The sequence below is a fragment of the Culicoides brevitarsis genome, chromosome 1, assembly GCF_036172545.1.
Source record: "Culicoides brevitarsis isolate CSIRO-B50_1 chromosome 1, AGI_CSIRO_Cbre_v1, whole genome shotgun sequence".
Taxonomy (NCBI): domain Eukaryota; kingdom Metazoa; phylum Arthropoda; class Insecta; order Diptera; family Ceratopogonidae; genus Culicoides; species Culicoides brevitarsis.
In genome coordinates this window covers 34,304,883-34,330,067 of record NC_087085.1, presented here as the reverse complement: position 1 = coordinate 34,330,067, position 25,185 = coordinate 34,304,883, and the positions used below count along the sequence as shown (strand labels likewise).

General features: G+C 34.2%; 9 protein-coding genes across 10 annotated transcripts; 3 read left to right on the top strand and 6 right to left on the bottom strand.

Moving 5' to 3' along the window:
- Positions 1 to 1,037: 1,037 nt before the first annotated feature.
- LOC134827993 (mothers against decapentaplegic homolog 4) lies at positions 1,038 to 5,988 on the bottom strand. 2 transcript variants are annotated; one of them, XM_063840916.1, is made up of 10 exons: positions 5,524 to 5,988; positions 5,203 to 5,459; positions 4,300 to 4,474; positions 3,317 to 3,475; positions 3,042 to 3,170; positions 2,670 to 2,900; positions 2,320 to 2,544; positions 1,967 to 2,210; positions 1,616 to 1,905; positions 1,044 to 1,547 (listed from the first exon to the last, which is right to left on the bottom strand). In XM_063840916.1, exons 1-10 carry the CDS (start codon positions 5,618 to 5,620, stop codon positions 1,336 to 1,338), a joined length of 2,019 nt encoding a protein of 672 aa, XP_063696986.1. In that variant the 5' UTR covers positions 5,621 to 5,988; the 3' UTR covers positions 1,044 to 1,335. The 2 variants fall into 2 exon arrangements, with proteins under 2 accessions (XP_063696987.1, XP_063696986.1); XM_063840917.1 differs by lacking the exon at positions 2,320 to 2,544 and having other exon boundaries at positions 1,038 to 1,547.
- Positions 5,989 to 6,260: 272 nt separating this feature from the next.
- On the top strand, positions 6,261 to 8,110 carry LOC134834353 (DET1 homolog). The gene is made up of 2 exons (XM_063848989.1): positions 6,261 to 6,801; positions 6,865 to 8,110. Exons 1-2 carry the CDS (start codon positions 6,371 to 6,373, stop codon positions 8,072 to 8,074), a joined length of 1,641 nt encoding a protein of 546 aa, XP_063705059.1. The 5' UTR covers positions 6,261 to 6,370; the 3' UTR covers positions 8,075 to 8,110.
- Positions 8,111 to 9,656: 1,546 nt separating this feature from the next.
- On the bottom strand, positions 9,657 to 12,469 carry LOC134828054 (peptidyl-prolyl cis-trans isomerase-like). The gene is made up of 3 exons (XM_063841003.1): positions 12,313 to 12,469; positions 12,032 to 12,105; positions 9,657 to 10,534 (listed from the first exon to the last, which is right to left on the bottom strand). Exons 1-3 carry the CDS (start codon positions 12,444 to 12,446, stop codon positions 10,188 to 10,190), a joined length of 555 nt encoding a protein of 184 aa, XP_063697073.1. The 5' UTR covers positions 12,447 to 12,469; the 3' UTR covers positions 9,657 to 10,187.
- Positions 12,470 to 13,214: 745 nt separating this feature from the next.
- LOC134838300 (serine/threonine-protein kinase Pink1, mitochondrial) lies at positions 13,215 to 15,397 on the bottom strand. Its single transcript, XM_063853799.1, has 3 exons — positions 15,187 to 15,397; positions 13,638 to 15,122; positions 13,215 to 13,572 (listed from the first exon to the last, which is right to left on the bottom strand). The coding sequence occupies exons 1-3, from the start codon at positions 15,319 to 15,321 to the stop codon at positions 13,372 to 13,374; spliced, it is 1,821 nt and encodes a 606-aa protein (XP_063709869.1). The 5' UTR covers positions 15,322 to 15,397; the 3' UTR covers positions 13,215 to 13,371.
- A 580-nt stretch (positions 15,398 to 15,977) lies between these two features.
- Positions 15,978 to 16,732, top strand: LOC134838015 (adrenodoxin-like protein 1, mitochondrial). Its single transcript, XM_063853448.1, has one exon. The coding sequence runs from the start codon at positions 16,062 to 16,064 to the stop codon at positions 16,581 to 16,583; it is 522 nt and encodes a 173-aa protein (XP_063709518.1). The 5' UTR covers positions 15,978 to 16,061; the 3' UTR covers positions 16,584 to 16,732.
- Positions 16,733 to 18,003: 1,271 nt separating this feature from the next.
- LOC134830003 (uncharacterized) lies at positions 18,004 to 18,770 on the top strand. The gene has a single exon (XM_063843339.1). It carries the CDS (start codon positions 18,066 to 18,068, stop codon positions 18,696 to 18,698), a length of 633 nt encoding a protein of 210 aa, XP_063699409.1. The 5' UTR covers positions 18,004 to 18,065; the 3' UTR covers positions 18,699 to 18,770.
- On the bottom strand, positions 18,740 to 20,549 carry LOC134829985 (NADPH:adrenodoxin oxidoreductase, mitochondrial). The gene is made up of 2 exons (XM_063843314.1): positions 20,146 to 20,549; positions 18,740 to 20,085 (listed from the first exon to the last, which is right to left on the bottom strand). Exons 1-2 carry the CDS (start codon positions 20,509 to 20,511, stop codon positions 19,003 to 19,005), a joined length of 1,449 nt encoding a protein of 482 aa, XP_063699384.1. The 5' UTR covers positions 20,512 to 20,549; the 3' UTR covers positions 18,740 to 19,002.
- Positions 20,550 to 20,638: 89 nt separating this feature from the next.
- On the bottom strand, positions 20,639 to 22,122 carry LOC134829995 (uncharacterized). The gene is made up of 2 exons (XM_063843326.1): positions 21,997 to 22,122; positions 20,639 to 21,861 (listed from the first exon to the last, which is right to left on the bottom strand). The coding sequence occupies exon 2, from the start codon at positions 21,837 to 21,839 to the stop codon at positions 20,808 to 20,810; it is 1,032 nt and encodes a 343-aa protein (XP_063699396.1). The 5' UTR covers positions 21,840 to 21,861; positions 21,997 to 22,122; the 3' UTR covers positions 20,639 to 20,807.
- A 182-nt stretch (positions 22,123 to 22,304) lies between these two features.
- LOC134836844 (ribosome biogenesis protein BOP1 homolog) lies at positions 22,305 to 25,078 on the bottom strand. Its single transcript, XM_063852089.1, has 3 exons — positions 24,868 to 25,078; positions 22,706 to 24,813; positions 22,305 to 22,649 (listed from the first exon to the last, which is right to left on the bottom strand). Exons 1-3 carry the CDS (start codon positions 24,982 to 24,984, stop codon positions 22,496 to 22,498), a joined length of 2,379 nt encoding a protein of 792 aa, XP_063708159.1. The 5' UTR covers positions 24,985 to 25,078; the 3' UTR covers positions 22,305 to 22,495.
- Positions 25,079 to 25,185: the final 107 nt, after the last annotated feature.

Sequence of the window (25,185 nt, the reverse complement as noted above, 5' to 3'; positions counted from 1 at the left end):
AAAAATTAATATTTTTTTTAATTAAAAATTATTAATAATTAATTGAAATTATTTTTATTCTTTAGGCGAATAAAATTAATATTTTCATTTTTTGTCCCATGAGGATTTTCATGAGCGGGTTAAATGACCGTATTTGGTCAATTTTTAAGAAATTTTCAAATTTTTTTTTTTATTAAAATTTTGTTAAAATATTGTTTTTCCAATAGAAAATGTCGTAATTAAGCAAATTTCTTTAGTTTTTTGTATAATTTTACCCTAAAAAATTTTTCATGATTTTTCAATTCAAATGAAAATATTTTTAAATATTTTTTTGAGATTTTTGTCCGAAAACTTTTGAAATTTTCCATAAATATATGGAAATTTTTATGTGTTTTCATAAATGAAAAAAAAATATTTTTTTTTTAGTTAAATTGCTCTGAAATCAACTTTAAATAAGAAAATGTAAATTCCTTTAAAAGGACTAAAATATTGATTTATGACGAAAAACTGTTAAAATTTTGTCATTTTGTATGAAAAAGTATTTCAAATTTTTATAAAAGGCGTTTTTTTAAATTTTTAACTTAATTTTTCAAAATTTCAATTGATACCCAAAAACACTTCTAGATGTCACCCCAAATGAGCTGGTTAACATTTTGTCATTTTGTGTAAAAAACCCCGCGAACAATTTTTTTGGGACAAAAAGTTTGAAAAAAATTTGGAACGGCCTAAATAAAAAAAAATTAAATAAAAATTATGAAAATTTAAAAAAAATCTTTGGAGACAAAAGTGAATTTTTAAAATTATATAAAAATTTTATTTTATTTTTATTAAAATTATTATTTTTATTCTTGGAGCGACTTTAATTGTTTTTATTATTTTTTTTAAAGAAGTTAACAAAAAAAAATCGAACAAAAATAAAATATAAACATTTTTAAAAAAAAAAGTAAATTTTTTCACGAATACCTATTTTAAATAAATAAGGAACCAATTTTTGTTGAAAAAAAATGTAAATTTTCAGAATAGTTTTAATTAAATTTTTATTCATTTATCATGTAAAGTATACATATTTCATATAATCTTTCAAATACATATTGCAATCATCGTTAATATTACCATTAAATTGTAAGGATTATCATAGAATATAATTTTTGTAATTTTTTTTTTGTGTTTCACAAAATTTCTAAGAAAAAAGGCGAACGTTTAAAACTTAACATTAATACACAAATACATAATCGTCATACAAAAATTGTAAAAAGAGTAACAAACTATGTTCGGGCACTAAATTCTAACAAAAAATTAAAATGTTTAAAACTTAAATAATAATTAAAAAGTTAAAATTGTCAGTGAAACTCGTATTTAGGCTTCCAATGCTCGTGGACCATCAATGGGCATGGTGTGCAAAACTTCGTCGAGTAGCTGCAAGGCGCGATGCAAATGGACCTCAATCCAGCACGGCGTATCCTTAATGGAGTGACGCGGGTAATCCGGGCCCCATCCCTTGACGAAACTCAAGCGCAAGATGCACAAACGACGCAAATCATCAACTCCAATACCAGCTGCACTGAGATCTAAAGGTCAAATTAAAAATATTTTTTTTAGTTGAAAGAATTCGGGGAAAAGTAAAAATAAAACTTACTTCTTGGCACAATATTGTGTCCCGGTATTCCGGCGACGGCAGCGGCTTGAGCTGCAGCTGCTGCTTGCGAATTTTGTGCCAAATTTTGCATTTGTCGATGGCACTGTTGCAAGTCAAATACTTTTATGAATGCGCTCGGATAGATTTTGTGCACGGCATCGCCTGGCGTGCGTCCCGCCTCTCTATCCAAATAGTAACTTTGTACAAATACTGGTTGATCACTCAAGCATCGGAGCCATACGTCGCCCTCGCCATGCAAATCTAATAAGACACCTTTGCCAATGTGCAATCTACAAAAAAAAAAATAAAATTTTAAGATTTTGAATGAAAATTTTGGAAAAAAAATCTTACCTGGCACGTTCACTTTGCTCTGTACGATGCACGTTACTTAATGCACCAAGGCAAAAGCGATTTCCGCCAGATGGATCGACATATCCGTCGACTGTGACATTCGGTCGACTGCTGGGAACTTTGAAAGTCTCTCCAACTTGAGTATCTAATTCAAAATATGCCACGGAACACCAATATTCGGGAGCTGGTTGGCGCGAGAGCATTCTTGTTTGTGCTGGATGATCCTGCGTTTGAGGCGATTGCCCTGAAAAAATACAAAAAAATTTTTAAAAATCCAAAATTCATAAAAAATTAATTTTTTGAACTAAAATTCTATTCTACGAAAGATTTTTTAATTATTTTTTTTTTCTTACAGTAAGCGTTTCCGCGTTGCTGCCTTATGTCGGGAAGTTGCATTGACTGTGTGTAAGTTAGTGTATTAGAACCGCTCCATGTACCTTGAGAGCCCCCGGAGCTTTGTTGGACAAAGTGTTGTTGTCCAGCGGGAGCTTGCGAAGGCGGAACTACTTGATTGTTAGTTGAAGATGCGAAACCATTTTGTTGAATATGGGAGGTGTTAGGTGACATAGGAGATGAAGCTAATATATATAAAAGAGTAATTTTTTTACTAAAAATACATGAAACTAAATAGAAAGAGAAAAACTACGAGAATCTACGAGAAATTTCTACTTTAGATCCGAATTTGAGAAAAAAATTTACTTACACATTGGACCGTGCGTGTCCCCAATCTGAGAATCTGTGGCGTAATAAGGCTGTGATGATTGATCTGACGGCGAATTTATGATACCATCAATAGGCGACTGTGAGGGATTTGTATTTGGTGCGGGAATCGGTTGCGAAACTTGTGTACCGGGAGGTCCTTGACCCGGCAATAAGCCTCCTTGTTGCATTGAACCGCCTGCATTCGGAATTGTCATCGGATGTTGCACAGTTGCTACAAAAAAAATCATAAAAATTAAAATTCATCGAAAAAAAAATTTTTAAAGGAGCAAACAAAATAATAATTTGACACAGCAAAACAAAAAACAAAATTTTTTGGGTTTTTTTTTTTGTTTTTCAAGGGATTGGAGCTTACACAATGGTCTGGGCATCAGAGACGGATTCGGTCCTTGAGGCGGAATCATCCATGGATTTCGTTCTCCCGGCTCGTTTTTCGGAATGGGACGAGGTCCTTGATACGAACTGCTTATTTGCGGTCCGTCTCCTATTTGGTACAATTCAATTCAAGAGAAAAATAAAAATAATAAAATAAACTCAAGTATGCAAAAAACACATCAGCAACAAAAAACAATCAATGGAAAAGCCATTTTGCGTTATTTTGAAAAAACAAAACTCAATAACGCGACAAACCTTGAGGGTATCCATAACCGCCAGGTTGATGCGGTAAATGTTTAATCGTGCCCATTTCAGGTCCATCAAGATCAAGTCCTCCGCCAACAACGGGACCTGGCGTGTATTCATCCTTTACCAAGCGACTTGGACCGGATTGGAGAGTTAATCCAGAGAGATCTGTGGATTTTAGGTAATTAAAATTATTTTTTTAAAATTTTTTTGACCTTTAAATGTTGAAGGAAGTAAAAAAATAATGATAATTGTCGATTTCCGATTTTTAAAGTCAAAAATTTACGAAAACTTATTGAAATTAAGTTTAAAATTTATTAAAATGTAAAATTTTTTAAAAAAAAATTTTCAATGTTTAAAAAATTTCTTAAAAAATTTAAAATTTATTTTTTAAAAAAATCTTTAAATAAAAAATTTTTTATTTTTCCAAAATTAAAAAAAAAATTTTAATATCAAAAAAAATTAAATTAAATAAAAATTAAATATAAAAAAAATTTTGAAATTTTTATTTTTTGTTAAAAAAAATTGTAAATTAATTAAAAATTTCACAAAATTTTAAATTTTTTATTGAATTTTAAACTTTTTTTGGAAAACTTTCAAAACTTTTTTCTAAAAAATATTTTAAAATTTTTTTCAAAATTTTTATTTAAATTTTTTTTTATTTAAAAAAAATAATAAAAGTGTAATATGTAGTTCAATAGCGTCTAAGTATATTTTTTTTTGAGAAATTTTCAACAATTTTTTTTAACGAATTTTCAACAATTTTTTTTAAATTTTTTTAAAATTTTTTTTTTATTTTTAAAATTTCAAATTTTAATAATTCAAGCTTTTGTTAAAAATGCCAAAAAAAATTAATTTTAAAAAATTTATAATTTTTCGCAAATTTTTAATGTCAAAAATCGAAATAATGAATTGTCAATAATCTCTTTTTAAGATTTTCAAAAAAAAAATTTGATGCAATAATTTTTTGATCATTAAATTTAATTACTTACCGATTCCCGGCGACACAACACGCTCATAATGGTACGGATTAACGCACACCGAATCGCACTTCAGATCGAACGCAAACTGGCAATATTTGACGTGCTTCAACTCGTTCTTATGCAAATCAGGCCATCGCCAGATACGCGCGTAAATGACGTGAGGAAATCCTTTTCGGCCAGCGACCTGCGAAAAAACAACAAAAAAAAAACGAATTGTAACCATGAAAGAAATGTGAAACGACCTTGAGACATGTCGTGCAGCTCTAGCTATAGGTTGACAGTCAAAATAATACAGCAGAGTAAATGACCTCTTTTGCTCTTTTTCTCTACCCCCCGTACGCAACATCAACAACAGAAACAGTTTTAATCAAAATCGAGCACGAGCGAGCGACACCTTTCTCGCGAATGCGAATGAACTCGAAGAAAGTTATGCGAATGTGTTCTCGTATCTATTATATAATTCTACACAATCATTTTTTTTCTACTTCTCGCTATCATCGAAAAGCGACGTAGACAAGTCCTGAAAAAGTCTCGCTCGGAGGATGGGATGCGTCGTTGTCCTTGAATACGCGTTCTACGCAAATAAATTTAGTCAGCAGGGCATTCACCTACTCTCTTCTGTGTGTGTGTGTGTGTGTGTAGAAAATAAATTTTTCGACGACTTCCCTCCCCGCAATCTGCCGATACATCCGCAGACAACACACACAAACAAATGATAAGGATATGGGGATACGAACTACGCATGAATGTAATATTAATGATTTCCCTTACTACTTACTATTTTTTTGCACACACACACACACAAACACACGTACAGCACGTAAAAATGGGGACTGCCTGCCTTTTCGTGGAAATTGGTGAATCAAGGGCTCGTTTTTTTTTTTGTTGTTGCTTGAATGCGTTGTAACTCACCTGCAATCGACCATCGAGAGTTCGTTGTATGGTTACGCATTTGCTTGGATGGGCTCCGTTTGTCGTGATGGCAGTAATGAGCGAATCGAGTTCGTCCCGCTTCTCCTTGAGCTTCTTTACGAGTGACTCTATTGCACGTTTCGAGAATCCTTCGCTCTCGCCGCCTTGCCGATGGCACATCAACGAGTGCACGATGCTCAAACAGGCATCTGCCGAGGTTGGAGCCGTCGTTGGGATGGCGTTCATTTCTCTCACAACTGAAAAAAAAAAATTTTTTTTAATATAAATTTTTTAAAAAACAGAAAAAAACTTAAAAAATACCTTCTTGCGAGTGCGAAATCGATGGAGGTGGTTGAAAAATGTGTTGCGATGGTGGGCCTGCTCCTGTTTGCACGGATTGAGCAGCTAATCCAACCATGTCAAAGGCCCGTAATGTTTGGGTACCCAGCTTTTATGGTTTTCCTGAGACGCGTTCCTCACTTGAATTTGTTTGTTTATTTATTGTGCTTGTTTTTTTTTCTTCAAAATATTAACAACAGAACGCGACAGAATCGACTAGCCAACGCGAATGTACTCCGAAGAATGAATAGTCTTTTCTTCTTTGTATGCTACGACGATACTTGTAATTTGAATTTTTACAAATTTGCACAAATTTTCACTAAATTTCTACTGTTTGCCGTTTTTTGAGGCATTCACAACACTTTAGGTCACTTTTTGTCGCATTTCGGGGCAGCTTTTATCGATTTTTACGCAATTATTGAAGATTTTTGTCGAAATGAAAACAAAAGCTCTTGAATCAGCGTGAAGGCAATTGTGAAATTTTATAATGTGCAATGGGATTCGTGCATGAATTAGCAAAACGGCGAGCACCCAGCGAGTAATTTCTGTTAATTGTCAAATTTAAATGTTCCGTTCAAGTGTTTTTATGAATTTTCAAGTATTTTTCATAAAAATTCTTTCAATTTTTGACCTAAAAATTAATAAAATTAACTTTTTACGTAGAAAAATCAAAAACTTTCATAGAAATTTTACCAAACTTGATTAAAATTTTAACACTACACGTCATACGTGACACTATAGACATCGTACAGAAGCCTTTTATTTACAAACTTTCATTTTTTATTTGAATTAAAAGCGAAAATCCCCTTTAAATTGCAAGAAATGAGCCATGTCGTCGGTGCCAACAACCACAGATCGCATTCGAGCTCGCATCATTCCGAGTCAGAGCATCATTTCGCTTTTGTGTGAGCGCCAACAGGGATTGGGACGCACCAACAGAGCCTTCTTCAACTATCGCCAATTCTACAAGACGATCCGCCCGAATCTCTCGATCATTAACGTGGAAAAACCTCAATGTTACCTTCGGAAATTCAGTTTGGATGGAAAATATCTCATCGCATTCTCGTATGACCAAACACGCTTGGAAATTTATCGTTATCGGGGCATTACAGCAGCCATGGAACTCACGTCGGGCGTCACGGAGGAAATGGTTGCCAACTTCAATATGGGACTAAATTTGGAAATTCGCAGTAAAATCTTCAATAAATTGTTCAAGTTGGAACATGTGGTCGAAACGTCGAGAGAAAAGCAACTTAATCGGTAAGAAAAAAAAATTTTCTGTCCTTTTTGAGAAATTTACATAATTTTTCTTACCTCCCACAGCGAATGCAGTTTGTTCACGAGTGATTATCGACATGTGATATTAGGGGCGGCATCTTTCATCCCAGACGAGTTGCGTCCCAACTTTTATTCGTTGTACACGAACAACGAATCTATCACTCCGACAGCTTCGTCGCCGCTTGAGGACTACACAATTTACATAATTGACCTGAATACGGGCCTTATAACGGATTCCCATGACTTTTGTGTGGATAAAATTATTCTTTCGCATAACCAAGGACTTTATTTGTACGAAAATACGTTAGCTGTGTTGTCGATTCAGCATCAGACGATTTATATTTTTCACTTGGAAGATGGAAAACTGACACTTTTACGATCAATTGGGCGATTTTGCAGTCACGAGGAAGAATTTTTGTACAGTAGTTGTCCCCAAAATACTTGCATTCGCCCGTTTCGCGAACCAATCATCAACAGTTTGAAACATCGCATTCTGGTTTTTTTGTATCAAGACGCCAAAAAGAGAGAAGAAGCTGGCGATTCGACTGCCATTCGAAGATTCTATCAACTCTTCGAGTCTTACAAAAACCTGCGAATGTGGAAGATGCAACTCATTGATGGCGATCACTTGCTCATCAAATACTCCATTGAAGATGTCGTTACGCTAAAAGCGAGCGATCCCAATTCCCACAGTGCCTTTTTTGTCTTTTACAACATCTGGGAGTCGAAAGTGCTGGGATTTTTCGATAACAAGTCGGAAGATTTGCTCTGGCTTTATGAGAATTTTTCGGATTGTTTCCGAAATGTGCACAGCATTCACAACACAAGTTCGCCAAGTAACAATTTTCACATGAATTTGATGCACCAACGATTTAAACAGACAATTCTCGTATCAAAGCCGAACGGAATGTTGGAAGCGACAAAGAGACTTTTAGCGCAACTGCCAATCAGCTCGCAAAGTTACTGCAGTTCGCCGTATCTGGATATGTCCCTTTTCAGTTACGACGATAAATGGGTTTCGGCGCTCGAAAGACCAAAAGCATGTGCGGAATTCCCAATAAGATTTTTCGCGCGAGATTCGGGCATCTTGAAATTCAGATTGCATGGAAATATGTCGAAATTGAGTAATAATTCATCAAGACGACTTGTTGCATTCAGTTTTCACCCAACAGACCCCTTCATTATTTCCGTGCAACGACACAATACCGAATATATTGCCAACTTTCACATCAGAGGCCCATCTGGAATTACTTAATTTTTGCTCAAATAAAATCGCGTAATTCTTTATTTATTGAAACGTTTCGTGTTTGAATGTTAGACGCATCCACTTTTGATTTTTCATGATTTATTTTTACTTTTTTGAGGTTTTCAGTCTCGCGTGACCTGCCATTAAATTAATTTGTGCATTAAAAATTAAGGACAGTTCATGTCATATGTTATGATTACAGGTTGCTTGCTCGTTGTCGTCCTTTTCCATGTCACGTGTCCTCACGTTGCTCGTAACGAAATCGTACGAATGTCACACGAGCACTTTCAAGATGTAATCAAAAATTTAGTCGAAACACTGACGACGACGACGACGAAACTTAATAGGATAATTAGATTGAATGAAATACGGAATAAATGAAGGTAATTCAAGGTTTATTTGTTCGACATATGTGTATCTAGAGGTGTTTTACATAAAATTATAGACGATTTTATAGTTAATTTTATGAATTTATTGAAGAGAAATTTTAGTCAATTGGAAGTTATTGATCAAAAATGTTAATTATTTGCTGCGATTTTGAAATTGTGAAAATTATTAAATTTTAGGCTTGAAATTCGTCAAAAAATGACTTGCAAAAAAAATTCATAAGAAAAATTTGATAACTTTAGTAATTTTAAATTGAAGGCTTCTAGTAATTTTTTTTAAATTTTTATCCAAAAATATTAAATTATCCAAAAATATTAAACATTTGTCAAGCTCTTAAAAATTTTTTTTAATGTATTTTTAGATTTTTCTTTGAAAAATTTATACAAATTTGAAAATTTTTAATTTATATTTTTTCTTAAAATTTTAATTTTGAATTTATTTTTTCAATTTTAATCAATTTATGTTAAATTATTTTAAAAATTATCAAAAATCTTAACTTTTTATTCAAATTGTTTAAAAAGCGACGATTGAATTACTCCTAATTCGTAAAAAATAAAAAAAAAGGAAAATTTCACATGTTCTTGATAGAATTATCTCTGAATTTCTAAATTTCACTAATCTCAAGTCTTTTTTCTAAATTTTTTATAAGTTGATGCCATTTATTGAAAAAAAAATAATTTTTATATAAAAATTATCAGAAACTCAAAAATAATTTATTTTTTTTTTAAGAAAAACAATCAATTAAAAAATTATAAATTTAATTTTAAAAATAAATTTCTTAAAAAATAATTTAAAAAAAAATCTTTAAAAAATTATTTAAATTTATTCTTAGGGAAAAAATATTTTGAAAAATTAAAACTTACTTTTAAAATGAAATTTCTTAACATTATCTTACCTTCAATTTCTATCTTTTTCATGAAAACTCGTCTTCTTTTCCAAGCCATTAACGAGCAATCACACCAATTTCTCGATTAATAATGCATTTCCAAGCGTAATAAAAATGGACAGACAGTTCAAACAACGAATTTTTTTCTTTCTTTTTTATACTTTTATTACTGTTTTCCGTTCAAACTACTACATACACACTTTCTACCATTAACTGATGTGTAGGAATAAACGTAAAGAAATAGAAGTATAATATTTTTGTCAATAATTTTTCGTGAAAAAAAGGAAATTAATTTTTCTTTATTAATAATTTGTGATAAAAAAAAAACATTGGGAATATCTGGACTATTGTCGTTATTACTTTTGTTTGTGGGTATTAATAATATATATCATGAAATGGAAAACGAATCTCTGCCTTAATCATTAATCAAAGACCAAAAGTACCCTACTACCTGTTGTTGTTGTTGTTGTTATTTATTTACGTTATTTTCTTGTATTAATAAAAAAATCAATATAAATTGGAATTGTTCTTATATATTAATTAGTTGTCAGAAAAAGAGATTAAAATTTAGTTTGATGATCCGCGGGGTGATCATTTTTTTTTTTTGTATAAAGTTACTCTAAATGCAAAAGAATGTTAGCAATTGTTGCTTGATGTAGCTCAATCTTTTAGTTTTTTTTTCTTTTTTTGGGGGAAACTATTTTTTTTAACTAAATTTAATTTGTTGTGTATGTATGTGAGTTGTGTGAGTTGTTGTTGGTACTCGATTGCTACTTTTTTTTTGTTGACATTTATTTTGTGTGTTTTTGTGTTTTTTTAAGGGATGAGGTATGTAGCAATAACAACAACTTACAATTGACCGCAGTCGGCGACGACAATCTTCTTGGATGGTTTGCCAGATTGGCTGCCATACGACTCGATCTTCTTGACGATATCCATGCCATCGACGACAGAGCCGAAGACAACATGACGATTATCTAACCAGGCAGTTTTGACAGTGGTAATGAAGAATTGGGATCCGTTCGTGTTGGGTCCAGCATTGGCCATGGACATGATGCCGGGTCCGGTGTGCTTCAAGGTGAAGTTTTCATCCTCGAATTTGTTGCCATAGATGGACTTTCCGCCAGTGCCGTTGTGATGGGTAAAGTCACCGCCTTGACACATGAAGTTTGGAATGACACGATGGAAAGTGGATCCTAAAAATAAAACCAAAAATTCGTCACATCACATTCGTCGTTGTTTCGTCTTAAATTAAAAATTAAATCTATTTTTTCCTCAACTGCACACACTCATCCTACACATATACAAACGATATTAGTGTAAACGTATCAAGTAGAAAAAAAAAATCCGAAGAATCGTGCATTCTGATTAAAATGTGTTATATAAAAGCCGGTGTGTGGACAACGACAACCAACGCTTTCTATGTGAAATCAAATATGGGCTTGTTTTTTGGTAACATCGTAAACAGCATTTTTTCATATTTTTTTATTTTTTTTGAATGCGAATATTTTTTGAAGCTTTAAGCATCTGTTTTGAATTTTTTGAAAGTTAAGCGTTTTTGGAAGTAAAATAGGGTTATTTCGGTAACTTATGTTACAAATTTTAAAAACTGAAATTTTGTTTTGCCATTTTTGAAATTTTTGCAAATTCGGAGCTAAAAAAATAAATTAGAATTGAAACTTTGAAAGAAATTAAAAAATTTGAATTTTTCATTATTCGGGTTTTGAGCGGTAGCTTTAGTTCACTAAAATATTTTTATGAAGTAAAATGTAGCAATTTTGAGTTATTTGATGTTCATAGACCATTTCCATGATTTTATGATGCATTTTGAGTGAAAAATATTCATCTTTGAGAAGCTGATTTTCAAAATAAAAAAAAACCTCAAAATTTCAACGCCTTTATCTCGAAATCTAAACACAAATTCTATTATTTTAAAATATTCTCTAAATTTGAAGTGAACCTAAAACAAGAAAAAAATCTGCAAAAAGTTGATTTTGAAAATTTTCGATAAAAATTCTTTGCAAAAAAAAACAAGCCCACGCCGTATCAAACGTTCACATAGAAACATGATGAAGACGAATAAAAATGGTTGTGTACGAGGGACCGGCTGCTCGCCGCACATTCCCCTGTACTTCCTATCCAAAAGCAAATTCTTGCTTGCAATGTCGTATGACTAGGTTTGCCATAAGTCCCTCCTCAGTTCTAACAAAAATCAAATAATTTGGTATATTTTTTAATATTTTTGAATTTTTTTTTTTTTTTTTTTCAAAAAACTATTCTATTTACTTTGGTTTTAAAATCTCAAAGCATGGCTTTGATTTATTTTTTTCTAAAAAAATAAATGCCTTTTTAAAGAAAATCAATAAAAATTTCAGAAAAATTTTGTTTAAAAAATTTTAAAGTTTCTGTAAAAATTATTTTTCAAATTTTTATTGAAAAGTTTTCGATGCGGCAAAAAAAAATTTTTAAAATTGTAGAACAAAAATATGAAGAATTTCCAGAAATTTCTTATTTTAGATATTGGAAAAATCCCGGAATTTCCCAATTTTTTGCCCCAAAACTCAAAAAATCAAATATGGCAACCCTACGTATGACCTCACTTTGCACGATGTATAAATTATCTACCTCTTTCCTTGTCACCTCACTGACTCATTAACTTTTAAAAATCAAATAGAAATCAAAGAAACACCTACCTTTGTATCCGAATCCCTTCTCTCCGGTACACAAAGCACGGAAGTTCTCGCAGGTCTTAGGTACAACATCAGGACTGCAATAAAAAGAAGAAAAAAACCGATGAAAAATCAACTCACAATTCGCCGAACGACGAAAGGACTTGTAGCTTTCGTCGTTGTAATTATAGATTTGGGTAGTGAAAAAAAAAATCGGTCGGCGATATGTGTATGTATGGCAGCATCATTGTCGCTGTCTTATCTTTTCACACGCGTTTTTCACGTTTTCCCGACGTATTTCTTACCGCAATTCGATGGTAATGCGACCGAGTTTCTGGCCATCGGCTTCCATATCGAAAAACACCTTGTTAGACATGATTTTTGAGCTAAATTTGCGACAATTCTGCACTACGAGACCGATATTAAGGAGACTCTTCATTAAATGGCTTAGCGTGCTTGGCGATTGACAGTAGAGAAATGCGGGCGAAATGCGCAGTGGGAAAATTGCTGGTCCTTGACACAATCGCAAATCGCGCACTGACAGTATCACTTTCGTTCGTCTCACCACAATTTGAATTTTACTGTTTTTCACGCTTTTTTCACATTGGCAATTTGTAAATAATTTATGCTTTGATTTTAATTTTAAAGTTTATTTTTGCTTTTGATATTTAAATTTTTGATTAAAATGACATTTAGAGCAAATTTTAAAATTTTTTAATTTTACTTTTGCTTAAAGCAGAAGCAAAAGCAATTTAAACAATTGAAAATGATTTTTATATTCACATTTTCAAGAATATTTATACAAAAATTATTTTAAAAAACGAGAAAAAAAATAAGCCAAATTCATTTTTTTTTAAAGCAAAAGAGATTAAATTTTTTTTTGCTTTATTAGAAGAAGAAACAAAACTGAAAATCATAGGCAGGGACGAAAAAAATATTTAGATAATTTTTTTTTAATTTTTAATCTTAAAAAAATGTCCAAATTTTAATTACATATTTTCAATTTTTGCTTTAAGTTAAGTGTTAAAATTTTTTTAAATAATTTAAAATAATTTTTTAAATAATAGTTAAATTCGACTTGTTGTCTGTGTGTCAGTAACGCTGTGCCTCAAAAAATTTTTTTTTATTTCTTCAAAAATCAAGGAGATTTTGATGGAAATCATCTTTAGAATGAATATTTATTATTTTAATTTAAAAAATAAATAAATTCATGAAAAAAAATTATTTCTCGCTCAATTTTCTTTATTATTTCTGTTTCACTAAAAACAATTTTCATAAAAATAAATTTCCTCTTTAAAAAATATATAGATTTTTCGTTTCACAACTCAACAAAAATAAATATCACTTCAAATTTTGCAACCTTTTTAAATCACATGCAGGACAAAGTTGTTAGATCTCTGAATCCAATTGAGCGCTTCTTTGATCCGTTGAATGCTGACACGACTCAAAAAGCTGCAGATTAGCAAGTAATCCGTTTGAGACCATCGAAACACGTTCTCAGTGCCCACTTTTCGTCGTCCTTCGCAAACTGTTTTCGTTGTGAGATACAATAACCATTGAATTATCTACAAGAAAAATTAAAAATTTATCAATTTTTTTCTAAAATTTAACAAAAAAAATCTAATTTTACCTCTTTACTTGAAGGCATCTTGTTACTCTTGAGCCACTGAGATGGCGCCCAAAGATGAAGTTGTAAGATATTAGCCGCGACATCGGTTGCTGGTCGTTTTTGAGGATTCTTTTGCAGCATCGCTCTCACAAGTTTTCGCACAAATAACGGGACATTGTCGTTCATCTTCGGTAAGTCTTGTACCTCATAAGTTGCACTTCGCAGCGCAGCATTCGTATTGCCATTGTAGAAGGGATTCAAATGCCCGAAAATCTCATAAGCGATCGTTCCGCAAGCCCACAAATCGGATTTCGAGTAATCCAGGACGGAAAATGCTCCGGGTTGTTTGGAAATTATTTCGGGAGCCATGAGAGCGACATTTCCTCCTTTGTCCATTTCAATCGAGGGATAAGGAACTTTCAACCCGTTCTTTTTGTCGGCGATGCACGAACCGAAATCCGAGAGTACAAGAGTGATGTCTTCCGTCTTTGGCTTGTAATCCAACAAAATATTATCCGTTTTCAGATCACGATGAGCGATGCCATGCCGATTCAAGTGAGTAACAGCTTCAAGTAGTTGCGCGAAAATTTTTACACGATCTCTCATGGAGACTTCTGTCTGGTTCAAAAAGTCCCGCAGAGAGTGTTGGTAACGTTTCATCAGCAAAAATAAACTCATATTTCGTCCGTATCCGTTCGGATTGAGACTCGGAGGGAGTGCCATCGGATACAAATTCTCAGCTTGACTCAACAAAGGCATTTGATCGCAAAAAACTCCATAAATATCGACGATAAACGGGTGTCGCGGCAAAAAATTCGTCTCACTTGCCAAAGATTTCTTCAATTCGACAGCTTCTTCGTTGCAAAACTGGATCGCTGGAATCAGTTCTTTGTGCATGGCACGAATTAGTGCCACAGCATTACTCTCAATGTCATAATTGAACATGATTTTCAAGGCATACGGGTATTCAAGGGGACTAACTTCTTGAATTTCTTTCGTTTCGGCTTCGATTTTTTCGTTTTTCTCTGAAACACCGGAAGATTCGGGGATTTCTTGCATCTCAACGTCATCGTACACCGCAAGAGCGTATTGCAAGTCTTCCGACACTTCGCCAAAGTTCTTTTGCGTCTTCAATTTGGCGGCATAAACCACTGCTGAGCATCCAATGCCAATCGGTTCGCCAATATCCAAGTCCTCGAGACTCAAATTCTCGTGAAATTGCCCCTCAGCATTTTCCTTCGCATAAAAATCGTAAAAGTACGACACCGTTTCACGCACAGCATAACAAACTCCTTCGAGTTCTTCGTCTTTCGAGAGAAATTGACGGTTTGCAGCTAAATCCTGTGCCGTGTAAAAGGAATCTGCACTGCCGTACAAGAGTCTCTTGCTGGCTTGTAGCTTCCAATTTGACGATAAAGGTCCGATGAAGCGTCTCAAGGTTTTGTTGATGAATTGTTGTTTGTCAGTTTTTGACGATGTTCCTTGATGTCGAAGGAAGCGTTGTCCCTTTATTGGAAAAATAGTTAAAAAATGAAAATTTTTTGGATGACAGAATTTTTTTCTTCCTTACCTTCGACAACTTTTCTGGAACATTTTGATGATGTGATTGAACTGCTATTTTGGCTTTGGCTTCTTGCTTAGTGTAGGTGTGAATCCATAATCTGCCATGTCTCAAAAGTCGCGATGTGAAGAGACGAAAAGACATTGTCTTCTAATTACACAAACAATTCTCTTTTTTTAATTACGCATTTGAAATTTTGTTTTGATAGTTTCGTTTTCTACATTGGTTCTGATAGGATGCTCCAAAGGCTATTTTTGATTCGCGTTTCATTCCTCATCATTTTTAATATTTTTTTTAATAATCGATTTTTATCTCATCAAAAATTTAAATTAATTATTTTTAAATTTTTTAGACCATTTTCACCTAAAAGAAAATTTAAAAATAGAAAAAAAATAATTTTTTTATAAAAAAAAATTAAAGTGATTTTTTTTAAATTTTTTCAAATTTATTTTAATAATTAATATTTTTAATTAAAAAATTCTGGAGAAATTTAATTTAATAATAATTTTATATACTTTTGAAAAAATAATAAAATGGCAAAAAAAAATGATTTAAAATTTTTTAAATAATTTTTATAAAAATTTCTTCAAATAAAAAGAAATTGTATGAAATATTTGTATTTTTTTATCATCCATAATTTAGAAAAAAATTAATTTATTAAAATTAATTATTTAATGAAAAAAAAAAATTAAATTGAATAAAAAATAAATTTAATTTAAATTAAATTAAAAAAATAAATTAACGCGAAACAAAAAAGTTCTTGGAATACCCTTAAAATTCATTTTCCCAAATATCTTAACCAAATGCCAAATACTTGTTTACAAAAAACAAAAAAAAAGTCTCAAATCCTGATCGGCATTTCGTGAAATCCTCATAAAATCACAATGCTTGCCAGGAATATCTTAACCAGCAGTGTTCCTTATTTCTTCAGCAAACTTGCAAATGTTCCCGTACCAGCAATCAGTTCACAAATCATCCGCGAGATCCAAATGACGTCTGTGGCAAAACACGGAGGAGCCTTCGAATCCAAAGACCCCCAATCCGAAGCGGAAGTCGTGAATGTCAAATATATCGACAAAGATGGCAAAGAAACACAAGTGCGAGGCAAAATTGGAGACAATGTCATGTATTTAGCTCATCGGTATGGCGTCGAGATGGAAGGAGCCTGCGAAGCAAGTCTTGCTTGCACCACTTGTCACGTCTATGTGCAACACGAGTTTCTCGATACGTTGCAAGAACCGGAGGAGAAGGAAGAAGACTTGCTCGATATGGCGCCGTTCCTCAAAGAAAACTCCCGTCTCGGATGTCAAATCATCCTGACGAAAGAAATGGATGGCATGGAACTGAGACTGCCCAAAGCGACGAGAAACTTTTACGTGGATGGTCACAAACCGAAGCCACATTGAAGAGACTTTTAAATCAGGAATTTAAATAAATATTTAGGAATCTAGAATAAAATTTATACAATGAATTCAAGTGAAAGGGGTTAGTTTTTCTATTTTGCGTTTCAATTTTGACCAATAGCGTTCTTATGTTGGTTAACAGGGATCAAAAAAATATTTATTGAAATTTTTTAAAATACATAATTTTAATTTTATAAAATGTTTGTTGGTAAATTTTTCAATTTAATCCGTTTCTTAGTTTTTTTTTTTAATTATTTTTTTCTATTTTCTCATATCAGTTGTAATTTTCGTTTCGGATATCAAAATTAAACAAATTAAGGCTTAATTTTATACTGAGGGTGAATTTTGAAATTGGGATACATATAAAATGGTATGTCATAAATAAATAAAATAAAAAAATGTTGATAGTTCGATTTTTTAAAGTTAATTTTATAAAAAAAAATCATGCATGCATTAAATTTTTAAAGTAAAAGTAAAAAAAATTAGAAATTAGAAAATGAAGTAAAAAATTTTAAAATACATATTTTTATCTACTTCTGACAAAATATAAATAAAAATAAAATACTTAAAATTTTTATCGTATTGGTTGGGTATTTTTGGTCAAAAAATGTTTTTGTTGTTTTTTCACATTTAATTTTTATTTTTTATTTCTATGCGACGTTTCAACACTTTATTGTTCAGTACGTGTCATTATCAAGCAACTACAAAAAATTACTAGAAAGAAAGAACTAGAAGCCGAACACAGAATCATTGACGAAAAGAAATAATACAGCAACGCTGTAACAAACATGACATGGTTTGACCTATGAGAATTACAAAATCATACACTACAGCTGGCATTACAAGAAACGCAAAGCACTAGAAACCATGTAATTGTATGTATATAACAACATCGAAAATAGGTCAACTTTAAAGTTGATACGCAATTCATGAGAACAGACTCAAAGAGAGTGTTTGTAACAGCGACTCGTGACACATGTCTTTGAGCAAAAGTCTCTAGAATTTTTAATTTTTTAACTTTTTGTGTTAATTATTTTTATCTCACATACAAATAAGTAAGTTTCTTGATTAAATTTATGTCGTCAATTAGTTATGAAAAATAGTTTTCCACATTAACTATCACTAATATCAATTTTTTCTGTAATTTATTTGTAGTTTCTTGATAATGACAAGTGTCGAAACGTCACATAGAAATAAAAAATAAAAATTAAATGTGAAAAAACAACAAAAACATTTTTTGACCAAAAATACCCAACCAAAACGATAAAATTTAAAACAAAAAAAGTGAAATATTACTTGAAATTAAAATTTTCAAATTTAAAAAATTAAAAATTTACTTTTGCTTTTACTATCATTTAAAATTTAGAAAAAAATTCATTTCGAACCCTGTTCATTAAAATTTTTCCTTTGTATTGGTAAACAAAGCTCAAAAACGCGGCAATTGACGTTAATTGTTTTTAAATTTCACAACTTGACCATTTTCAAATGAATAAAATAATGTCTCGTGGAGCTTTTATTGTTTTTGAGGGATGCGATCGTTCGGGCAAGACAACACAATCCGTGATGCTAGTGGAAACGCTCAAAAAACTCGGATACAAGGCAATGTACATGAATTTCCCGGATCGCACGACAAAAACAGGCAAAGAAATTGACGAATATCTAAACAAAAAGAAAAATTACACAGACGAGGAGATTCACTACCTATTTTCGCGAAACAGATGGGAAGTAAAAGAGCTCATGGAGAACCGCCTCTTGAACGGAACAACTCTAATTGTTGACAGATATTCGTTTTCGGGTGTCGCCTTCACAGCTGCCAAGGGACTCGACATCGAATGGTGCAAAGCTCCCGAAATTGGACTCATGAAGCCAGATTTAGTTGTTTATATGACGTTACCATTGAAGGAGATCGTCTCGCGAGGCGGTTTTGGCAAGGAACGATACGAAATCCCAGAATTCCAGAGACGCGTAGGAGCAACATTCAAAAAATTATTTGACCCAACGTATTGGAAAGAAGTCGATGCATCACCAAAACCTGAAGAATTACAAATAACTTTGACAAATATCGTAGAAAATGCAATTGAGGACGCAAAAGACAAACCTTTGAGTTATTTGTGGTAGTTAATTAATTATTTACTGACTTTTATATATAAATTAAGACACTGATGAATTGTATAAATAAATTTTTAACACTTTAATGGAAGCCAGTTGATTGATTATCCTTAAAAGCTAACAACAATTATGCGATAATGTCTTTTAAGGTCTAAATTTTGTCTCTTTTTGGGTATTGAAAGTTGATTTTGAATGAAATTTGTATTAAAAAGCTCTCAAAATTCCCTGAAAATTTTAAAAAATCATCAAATTTGAGACTTTTTATACAAAAGCGATCAAAAAACTTCAAAATTTTGACCTTTTCGTAACACATTTAAACTCCCGCTACCTTTAACATCTCCTCAACATCCACAATTTTCTCTCGAGGCTTCCCAACTTTCGTTCCTCTCTCAACTTCAGCTTCGTCAATGCTTTCCCACGCCTTCCACGTCACACTTCGCATCTTATTAAAGTTAATTCCTGGTTTGTTTTCTCTCACAGTCCTAATGACATCCATTTTAAAGTCCTGACAAATGGCTTCTGCGACAGAAAATGACGAATTCATTGTCGATAAAATAACTCCTGTGGGTCCCGTGCCAAGCCATCCCGTCACATACAACCCATTTTCGAATTTATCTTCGAAACTGTCGATTGTCAAGTCGGATGAGGTCTGATTTGATGATTTTTTAAGTACTCGTCCTGCGATATTGTTCACAAATCCTCCTTTTTCGTTGAAATTTATGTCTTCATCTAACGATTCTGATCGATATCCGATACTGCGACAAACTAATCCAACATCAATTGTTTCTCTCCCTTCCGTGCTGACTGCCTTTTCGTTCTCCAATTTATTGATTGCATATTCAATGGACTCAACTTTTCCATCTTTTGCGTTGAATTTCACAGGCGATCGATAAAAAATTGGCAAAAATTCTTTTTCAGCGCCTGATTTTTGTTCCTCTAAACTTTTCAACATTAATTCTGTGATGCGTTTTCGAGGTCTTTGCAATTTCGGGACCACTTCAGCAACTCCCGCAAAGTCATCAACGCGCCATTTTGTGTCAACATTCTCGAGTTTCAGCATTTCACGGAGTTCTTTAATCGTGAAGGCAGCCTGCAAAGGTCCTCGTCGCCCAACAAGATGAATTTTCCGCACTCGACTGTTGCTAAGTGCTTCCAAAGCGAATGACGTGATATCTGTCTTCCGTAGCTGATCAATCGGCGATAAGAGAATTCGTGCAACATCAATTGCGACATTTCCCTGCCCTAAAAGTGTCACAGATTCGATGTCTAAATTGGGATTCAAGTGTTGAGCGCCCGGCAAACCGTTGTACCATGCAACAAAATCTCGAGCTGATATCACGTTCGGAAGGTTTTCGTTTTCTAAACCAAATTTTCGGTCTTTATCTGCTCCGTAAGCCTGAAAAAATCGATTTTTATTGAAAAAATCCACAAAAATCACGAGAAATAATGAATTTACCAACAAAACGGCATGATAATTCTCTTGCAACTGCTTCAAAGTGACATCCGTGCCCAAAGAAATGTTCCCATAGAACTTGACTCTTGAATTTTCGCCCGTTTGCTTGAAGGTGTTTATGACATTTTTCACTTCTGGATGATCCGGAGCGACGCCAAAGCGTACCAACCCATAGGGAACAGGCAATTTCTCGATAATATCAACGTAGGAATGATCCAGATGCTTCACAATGTATCTCGCAGCATAGAATCCAGCAGGTCCTGCCCCAACAATACAAATTTTCTTCTTTGTCACGTCTGAAGAATGAAATCTCAGAAAGTTTTTGATGCAAGATTTCTTTAAAACAGCTCCAATTCGGGTATTTAACATTTTTTCCAACAATTTAATTCAAGAAATTCAAAGATGAAAAGATGAAAGTTTTGCATAAATAAATATTTGTCTTAAAAAAATTGACAGTGCGAGCAAGTAAGTCGAATAATTTGACATTGACAAGTGATAAGATTTTAAAAAATATCTCGTTTATTGGGATTTTTATAAAAAAATTAGTTATAAATTGGTATTATAGCTGACAAATATTCATAATAAACTACTATAACGAAGAAGAAAAACAGATTAATATAAAAAATGTAGTCTTTCACACATTACAATACTAAATACGAGCGCCCCTAAGTGATAATGAAGCATTTTTGGAGCAACTTTTCGACCACAACGTGACAGGAATTGGCATCTTCGCAATCCAGCGTCATGGATTTCAGTCTTCCCGCGAATTCTTGTAGTCGTTTTTCGCCCAAATACACGCCGCCGTTATCGAGAGCGTTATTTGCCTGCATTATGAGTTGCTTGAAGCACAAGCGACGTGCTGCATTGTGATTCTGATTCTCCCAAACGGGAGTTCCCTTGACATAAGCCCATGCTATGCTCACGTAATCCAAGAGGGCGTCCCAATGACATGATTCGGCGAGCGTTTTGCTTTGTTCAAAGATGCATTTTTTGAAAGCAGCGACATGGGTAGCGGCTCGAGAGTAAGCTGCACCATCTGTTTTGCTCAATAATCGAGTTTTGGGCAGAGCTTTTGTGATATTTCGCTTTAAAATGTTCAATCGTTCCTCCAAAGGCTTCAAATCGGGCGCCGGCAAGTTTTGACGAATACTTTCCTCTAGCTGGGGCTCCTTTTTGACGCTATCCAAGATGATTTGAACCAATTGATCGTTACTCAAACCCTTGAGTAGCTTGGAAAATGGCACATCTGGATTGAGTCTCGACATCGACCCAATATCGTCGAAGCGTATTTTTTTGCTTGCCGAAGTCGTGCCTTTTGTCCCGACGATACGTTCTCGCTGAATTTGCTTCTCGGGCGTCATATGTTGCACTTGCTCCGGTTTCCCATCGAATTCAGACATGAGACGTTTGCGAGGCGATGAACGAAGTTGCATCGTAGCCAACTTTTTCGTGGGCGTTTTGAGCGGCGACTTGAGCGGATGATCATGATGCGGAGACCAAACGATGCTACGACGACCTCGAGCAGCGATAATTTGCTCATCCGGCGACAATTGGGGACTCAGGTAGCTCAGGGGGATGTTATTGATGGGCGAATCAATTAATGTGGGTCTCAGGATGTTCGGGCTGTCGCGCGCCGTCAATGCATCTCGCATAAACGGAATTTCTCCCAAGGTTATTCGACGACGAGTGTTTGCCATGTTCGTCTAAAAAGGACACCAACTGCAAAAGGAACAAAGGAAATTGGTTAACAAAAGGGTAGTTTCCGTGACGTCAGACAATGAAAAATTTAAAACACTTTTTTAGGATGTTTTAATCGATTTTCGAGAAAATTTTCACGATTTTTGCGTTACTTACACTTTTCTCGACACTTTTTCCTTGTTTTTACGATTATAAAAGCACAAAAATGACGAGAAAATTAATTTTTTCGGGAGATGTTTACTTTTTTGTTTTAGCGGTAAAATGGTTATCAAACGGAAAATGTCTGTACGACGAGTATCGATAGCTGTCACGAACATACGAGAGGATTCTTTGATGGTGTGTGTGTCAATAGACCAAATTTGACAATTCAGTTAAGGAATGTTGATGGGTTCGTCATTCAAAAATGCCTCAAATTTTATGATTTTAGAGTTTTAGGATCCTCAAAAGGACTTTTGAAGAATAAAAACTTAGATTTTTATAAATTTCAGTTCATTTAACGACAAAAAGTTCAATTTTTTAATGAATTTCTACGATTTTGTAAAGAATTTTTTACATTTTTCACCTTTCAGAAATTAGATGACAAGAAAAACTCAAAAATTTTAAATGAAAATAATTTTTTATAATAAAATCTAATGAAATTTTCAATGAATTCATTTTAGGTGTAAAGTCGAACAGTATGATCAGCTCCCGTAGAGAACAGCCATGGTTGTGTTGGATGGAAAACGACATCAAATACTCCGAAATCGTTCGATCGTTGATGATACTCGAGCCTTTTCAAAGGAACAATCAATGGATTTTGCATCAAATCACTAAAAATGAACAAAAAATTAGAAAAAAATCCTTAAAACATCAAAAAATTTCTTACTTGTAGACCATTCCGTGACAAACAATAACTCCTCGATCATCACTCGCTGAAGCAAACAACGGATATCGTTGATGATACGCCACATTCCGTACTGCCGATTGATGTAACTTGAGTGTTTGATACGGTTTCGTCGACAAATCCAAGTCAAACCAGAGAATTTTCTTATCGTACGATCCCACAAGTAAATTGTCGCCCTTTGGATGAATTGCCATACTCGAGATCCACTTAACGTTCGAAATGAGCTTCTTGACGAGTTCTTGCTTGACCAAATCGTAGATGCGAATGTGACGTTGTGTGGCAACGAAAATGCACGGCTTAACGGGATGAAAGAGAACCGCCTGAATGAGACCTTTGCTCTTGCTGAAGGGAATTTGTGACTTTCGTTTGGACAATTGATGAATGAGGACCGAACGATTTGCGCCTTCGGGCATAACTGTCGCGAAATAATCGCCTCGCCCGTGCCACGTAACTTCCTTGACATCCTTAAAGTGATGCAAAACGATACGAATACCCTGGTCGTAGTCTTCTTGCGACGGCACGGACCACGAAATAACATTTTTGACGCGTTCGTTCTCCTCGGTATCGTGTTTCGGTGCTTCGATGAGCAAATCGTCGGTCTTTTTGATGAGCAATTTATCGCCAACTTTGGGATTTATTAAAATTGTGTCTTGTCCCGTGGCAGCGGCGATCAATAAAAGTTTCGGATTTGGACACCAAGCGACAGAACGAACGACATCTTTGCACTTGACGGTTTTGATGCAACGTGCTGTCGCAATTTCCCACACTTTGACGGTTTTATCATCGGAACCTGTGACAATATATTCGCCGCGTGGCTCGATGCTGATGCTACGAATGATATCTTCGTGTCCCTTGTAGATGAGATTTTGCATGGTTGGATATGGTTGCAAATCGCGTGGTTGCGGCAATTTCGGGATCAAATCTTCCGGTTGGATTGTGGGTTTCATGCGTTTGGCACGAGGACACAAATAAAGATCGAGACACCGAATGAAACGTTCCTTGATGTAACGCTCGTAGTAGGGCACGTGTCGCAAACAGGCGTATTTTTGCGGAAGGAAATGCAATTTTCGCTTGTGAGGCTCTTCCGCCATGCGTTCCCATTCTTCCATCTCTTGTTTGTTGAACAAATATTCGGCGGGAGGATTATACGATTCAGCATGCCCAGGTAACGCACGTTTTGGAGCAACTACATGATCGTGAATTCGTCGCATCTTTTCGCGATCTGTATCAGTTTCCCACATCATATAGAATTTCGGACCTTTATTGGCTTCAGCGATACGTTTTTGCTCCTCTCTGGTCTTCATCCATCCCATTTTCAGTGAATGCACGAGTTTACCAATTTTTTTCTTCTCCCCAATCGATGGCAAGAAACTTCTTTTGTGTGCCGGAATATTGCGAATAGGTAATTTTTCGACTTCCGATGTGAACCATTCGATCCACGGCTCGTAATTATCATAGTTTTGATCCGGATTTCGACCTGCCATGATATTTTTGATCAACGTAATGTCCTCGCTCGATAAAACGATGTCTTGTCCCGTTTGAGGATCACGCACCGTACGCCAAAAATCGGGATCTTCCATGCGTTTGAGGAATTCGTCGAGTGTATCGCCTCCTTCGGGCTTCAAAATCTTCTTTGCATCCCAATCGTAACCCAAATGCTTGTAATCCGCATACCATTTCATCGGAATATTACCGACAGTGTTGCGAATGTCTTCCTCATCGGATGTATCGCCGTCAGCATATTCATCTTTATTCGCTAACTTTTTCATTTGTCGCTTTGATAATTTTTGTTCAGGTTCTTTTTCTTCCGGTTTGATGCGAAGTAACTCGCCTGGAGGTTTACTTTCGTCCGCTTCTTCGTCATTTTCTTCTGAATCTCCGTCGTCACTGCTGTCAACCTCGTCTTCCGAACCTAATTCTTCCTCAACGAAATCCGAATCTGATCCCCGTTCTTCGGCATTTTCATCGTCGGATGGGTAACTTTCGAAGCTTAATACCTCATCGTCACTTCCTTCTTCGTAAATTTCCTCAGCTTCGTCATCCGAACTGTCTTCTTGACCATTATCAATATTGCCTTGCATCAAATCCTCCTAAAAAAATCGTAAATTTAGTCAAAAACATTTAAAATTACGAAAAATACGCACTTGTTCCGACTCGTAGTCACTCTCTTCCTTCACCGTCTTCTTATTTTCTTCCGTTTTCGGCGTTTCCTTGAAAGCTGTTGCCTTCCTTTTGGCTGCTTTTGAATCTTTCGCTGCCATTTTCACTTTTTTACTAATTTTCAGAAATTATCTTCTTGTATTTTTGGATAAAATTGCAAAAAACTAGATAGAAAATTCGTGTGCAAAAAATGAAAACATACCCATGTGGCGGAAATGGAAGTTTTGTAGATGGCGCTGTATCAATGGCGCTGCAAATAAACAACTTCCGGTAAAACGACGAAGGCGGAAATGAGTAACGGG

Coding starts and splice junctions, on each gene's coding strand:
- LOC134838015 (XM_063853448.1), top strand. CDS start 16,062: ATGCTTGCCAGGAATATCTTAACCAGCAGTGTTCCTTATTTCTTCAGC.
- LOC134836844 (XM_063852089.1), bottom strand. CDS start 24,984: ATGGCAGCGAAAGATTCAAAAGCAGCCAAAAGGAAGGCAACAGCTTTC. Junction 24,814..24,867: donor GTGACTACGAGTCGGAACAA/GTGCGTATTTTT, acceptor CGATTTTTTTAG/GAGGATTTGATGCAAGGCAA. Junction 22,650..22,705: donor TGTCACGGAATGGTCTACAA/GTAAGAAATTTT, acceptor GTTCATTTTTAG/TGATTTGATGCAAAATCCAT.
- LOC134829995 (XM_063843326.1), bottom strand. CDS start 21,839: ATGGCAAACACTCGTCGTCGAATAACCTTGGGAGAAATTCCGTTTATG.
- LOC134828054 (XM_063841003.1), bottom strand. CDS start 12,446: ATGAAGAGTCTCCTTAATATCGGTCTCGTAGTGCAGAATTGTCGCAAA. Junction 12,106..12,312: donor CGCATTACCATCGAATTGCG/GTAAGAAATACG, acceptor TTTTTATTGCAG/TCCTGATGTTGTACCTAAGA. Junction 10,535..12,031: donor GAAGGGATTCGGATACAAAG/GTAGGTGTTTCT, acceptor TTTTATTTTTAG/GATCCACTTTCCATCGTGTC.
- LOC134834353 (XM_063848989.1), top strand. CDS start 6,371: ATGTCGTCGGTGCCAACAACCACAGATCGCATTCGAGCTCGCATCATT. Junction 6,802..6,864: donor AGAGAAAAGCAACTTAATCG/GTAAGAAAAAAA, acceptor TACCTCCCACAG/CGAATGCAGTTTGTTCACGA.
- LOC134829985 (XM_063843314.1), bottom strand. CDS start 20,511: ATGTTAAATACCCGAATTGGAGCTGTTTTAAAGAAATCTTGCATCAAA. Junction 20,086..20,145: donor ATTATCATGCCGTTTTGTTG/GTAAATTCATTA, acceptor CGATTTTTTCAG/GCTTACGGAGCAGATAAAGA.
- LOC134830003 (XM_063843339.1), top strand. CDS start 18,066: ATGAATAAAATAATGTCTCGTGGAGCTTTTATTGTTTTTGAGGGATGC.
- LOC134838300 (XM_063853799.1), bottom strand. CDS start 15,321: ATGTCTTTTCGTCTCTTCACATCGCGACTTTTGAGACATGGCAGATTA. Junction 15,123..15,186: donor TTCCAGAAAAGTTGTCGAAG/GTAAGGAAGAAA, acceptor TTTCCAATAAAG/GGACAACGCTTCCTTCGACA. Junction 13,573..13,637: donor AGATGCCTTCAAGTAAAGAG/GTAAAATTAGAT, acceptor TTTTTCTTGTAG/ATAATTCAATGGTTATTGTA.
- LOC134827993 (XM_063840916.1), bottom strand. CDS start 5,620: ATGGTTGGATTAGCTGCTCAATCCGTGCAAACAGGAGCAGGCCCACCA. Junction 4,475..5,202: donor CTCTCGATGGTCGATTGCAG/GTGAGTTACAAC, acceptor GTTTTTTCGCAG/GTCGCTGGCCGAAAAGGATT. Junction 2,901..3,041: donor TCTGATGCCCAGACCATTGT/GTAAGCTCCAAT, acceptor TTTTTTTTGTAG/CAACTGTGCAACATCCGATG.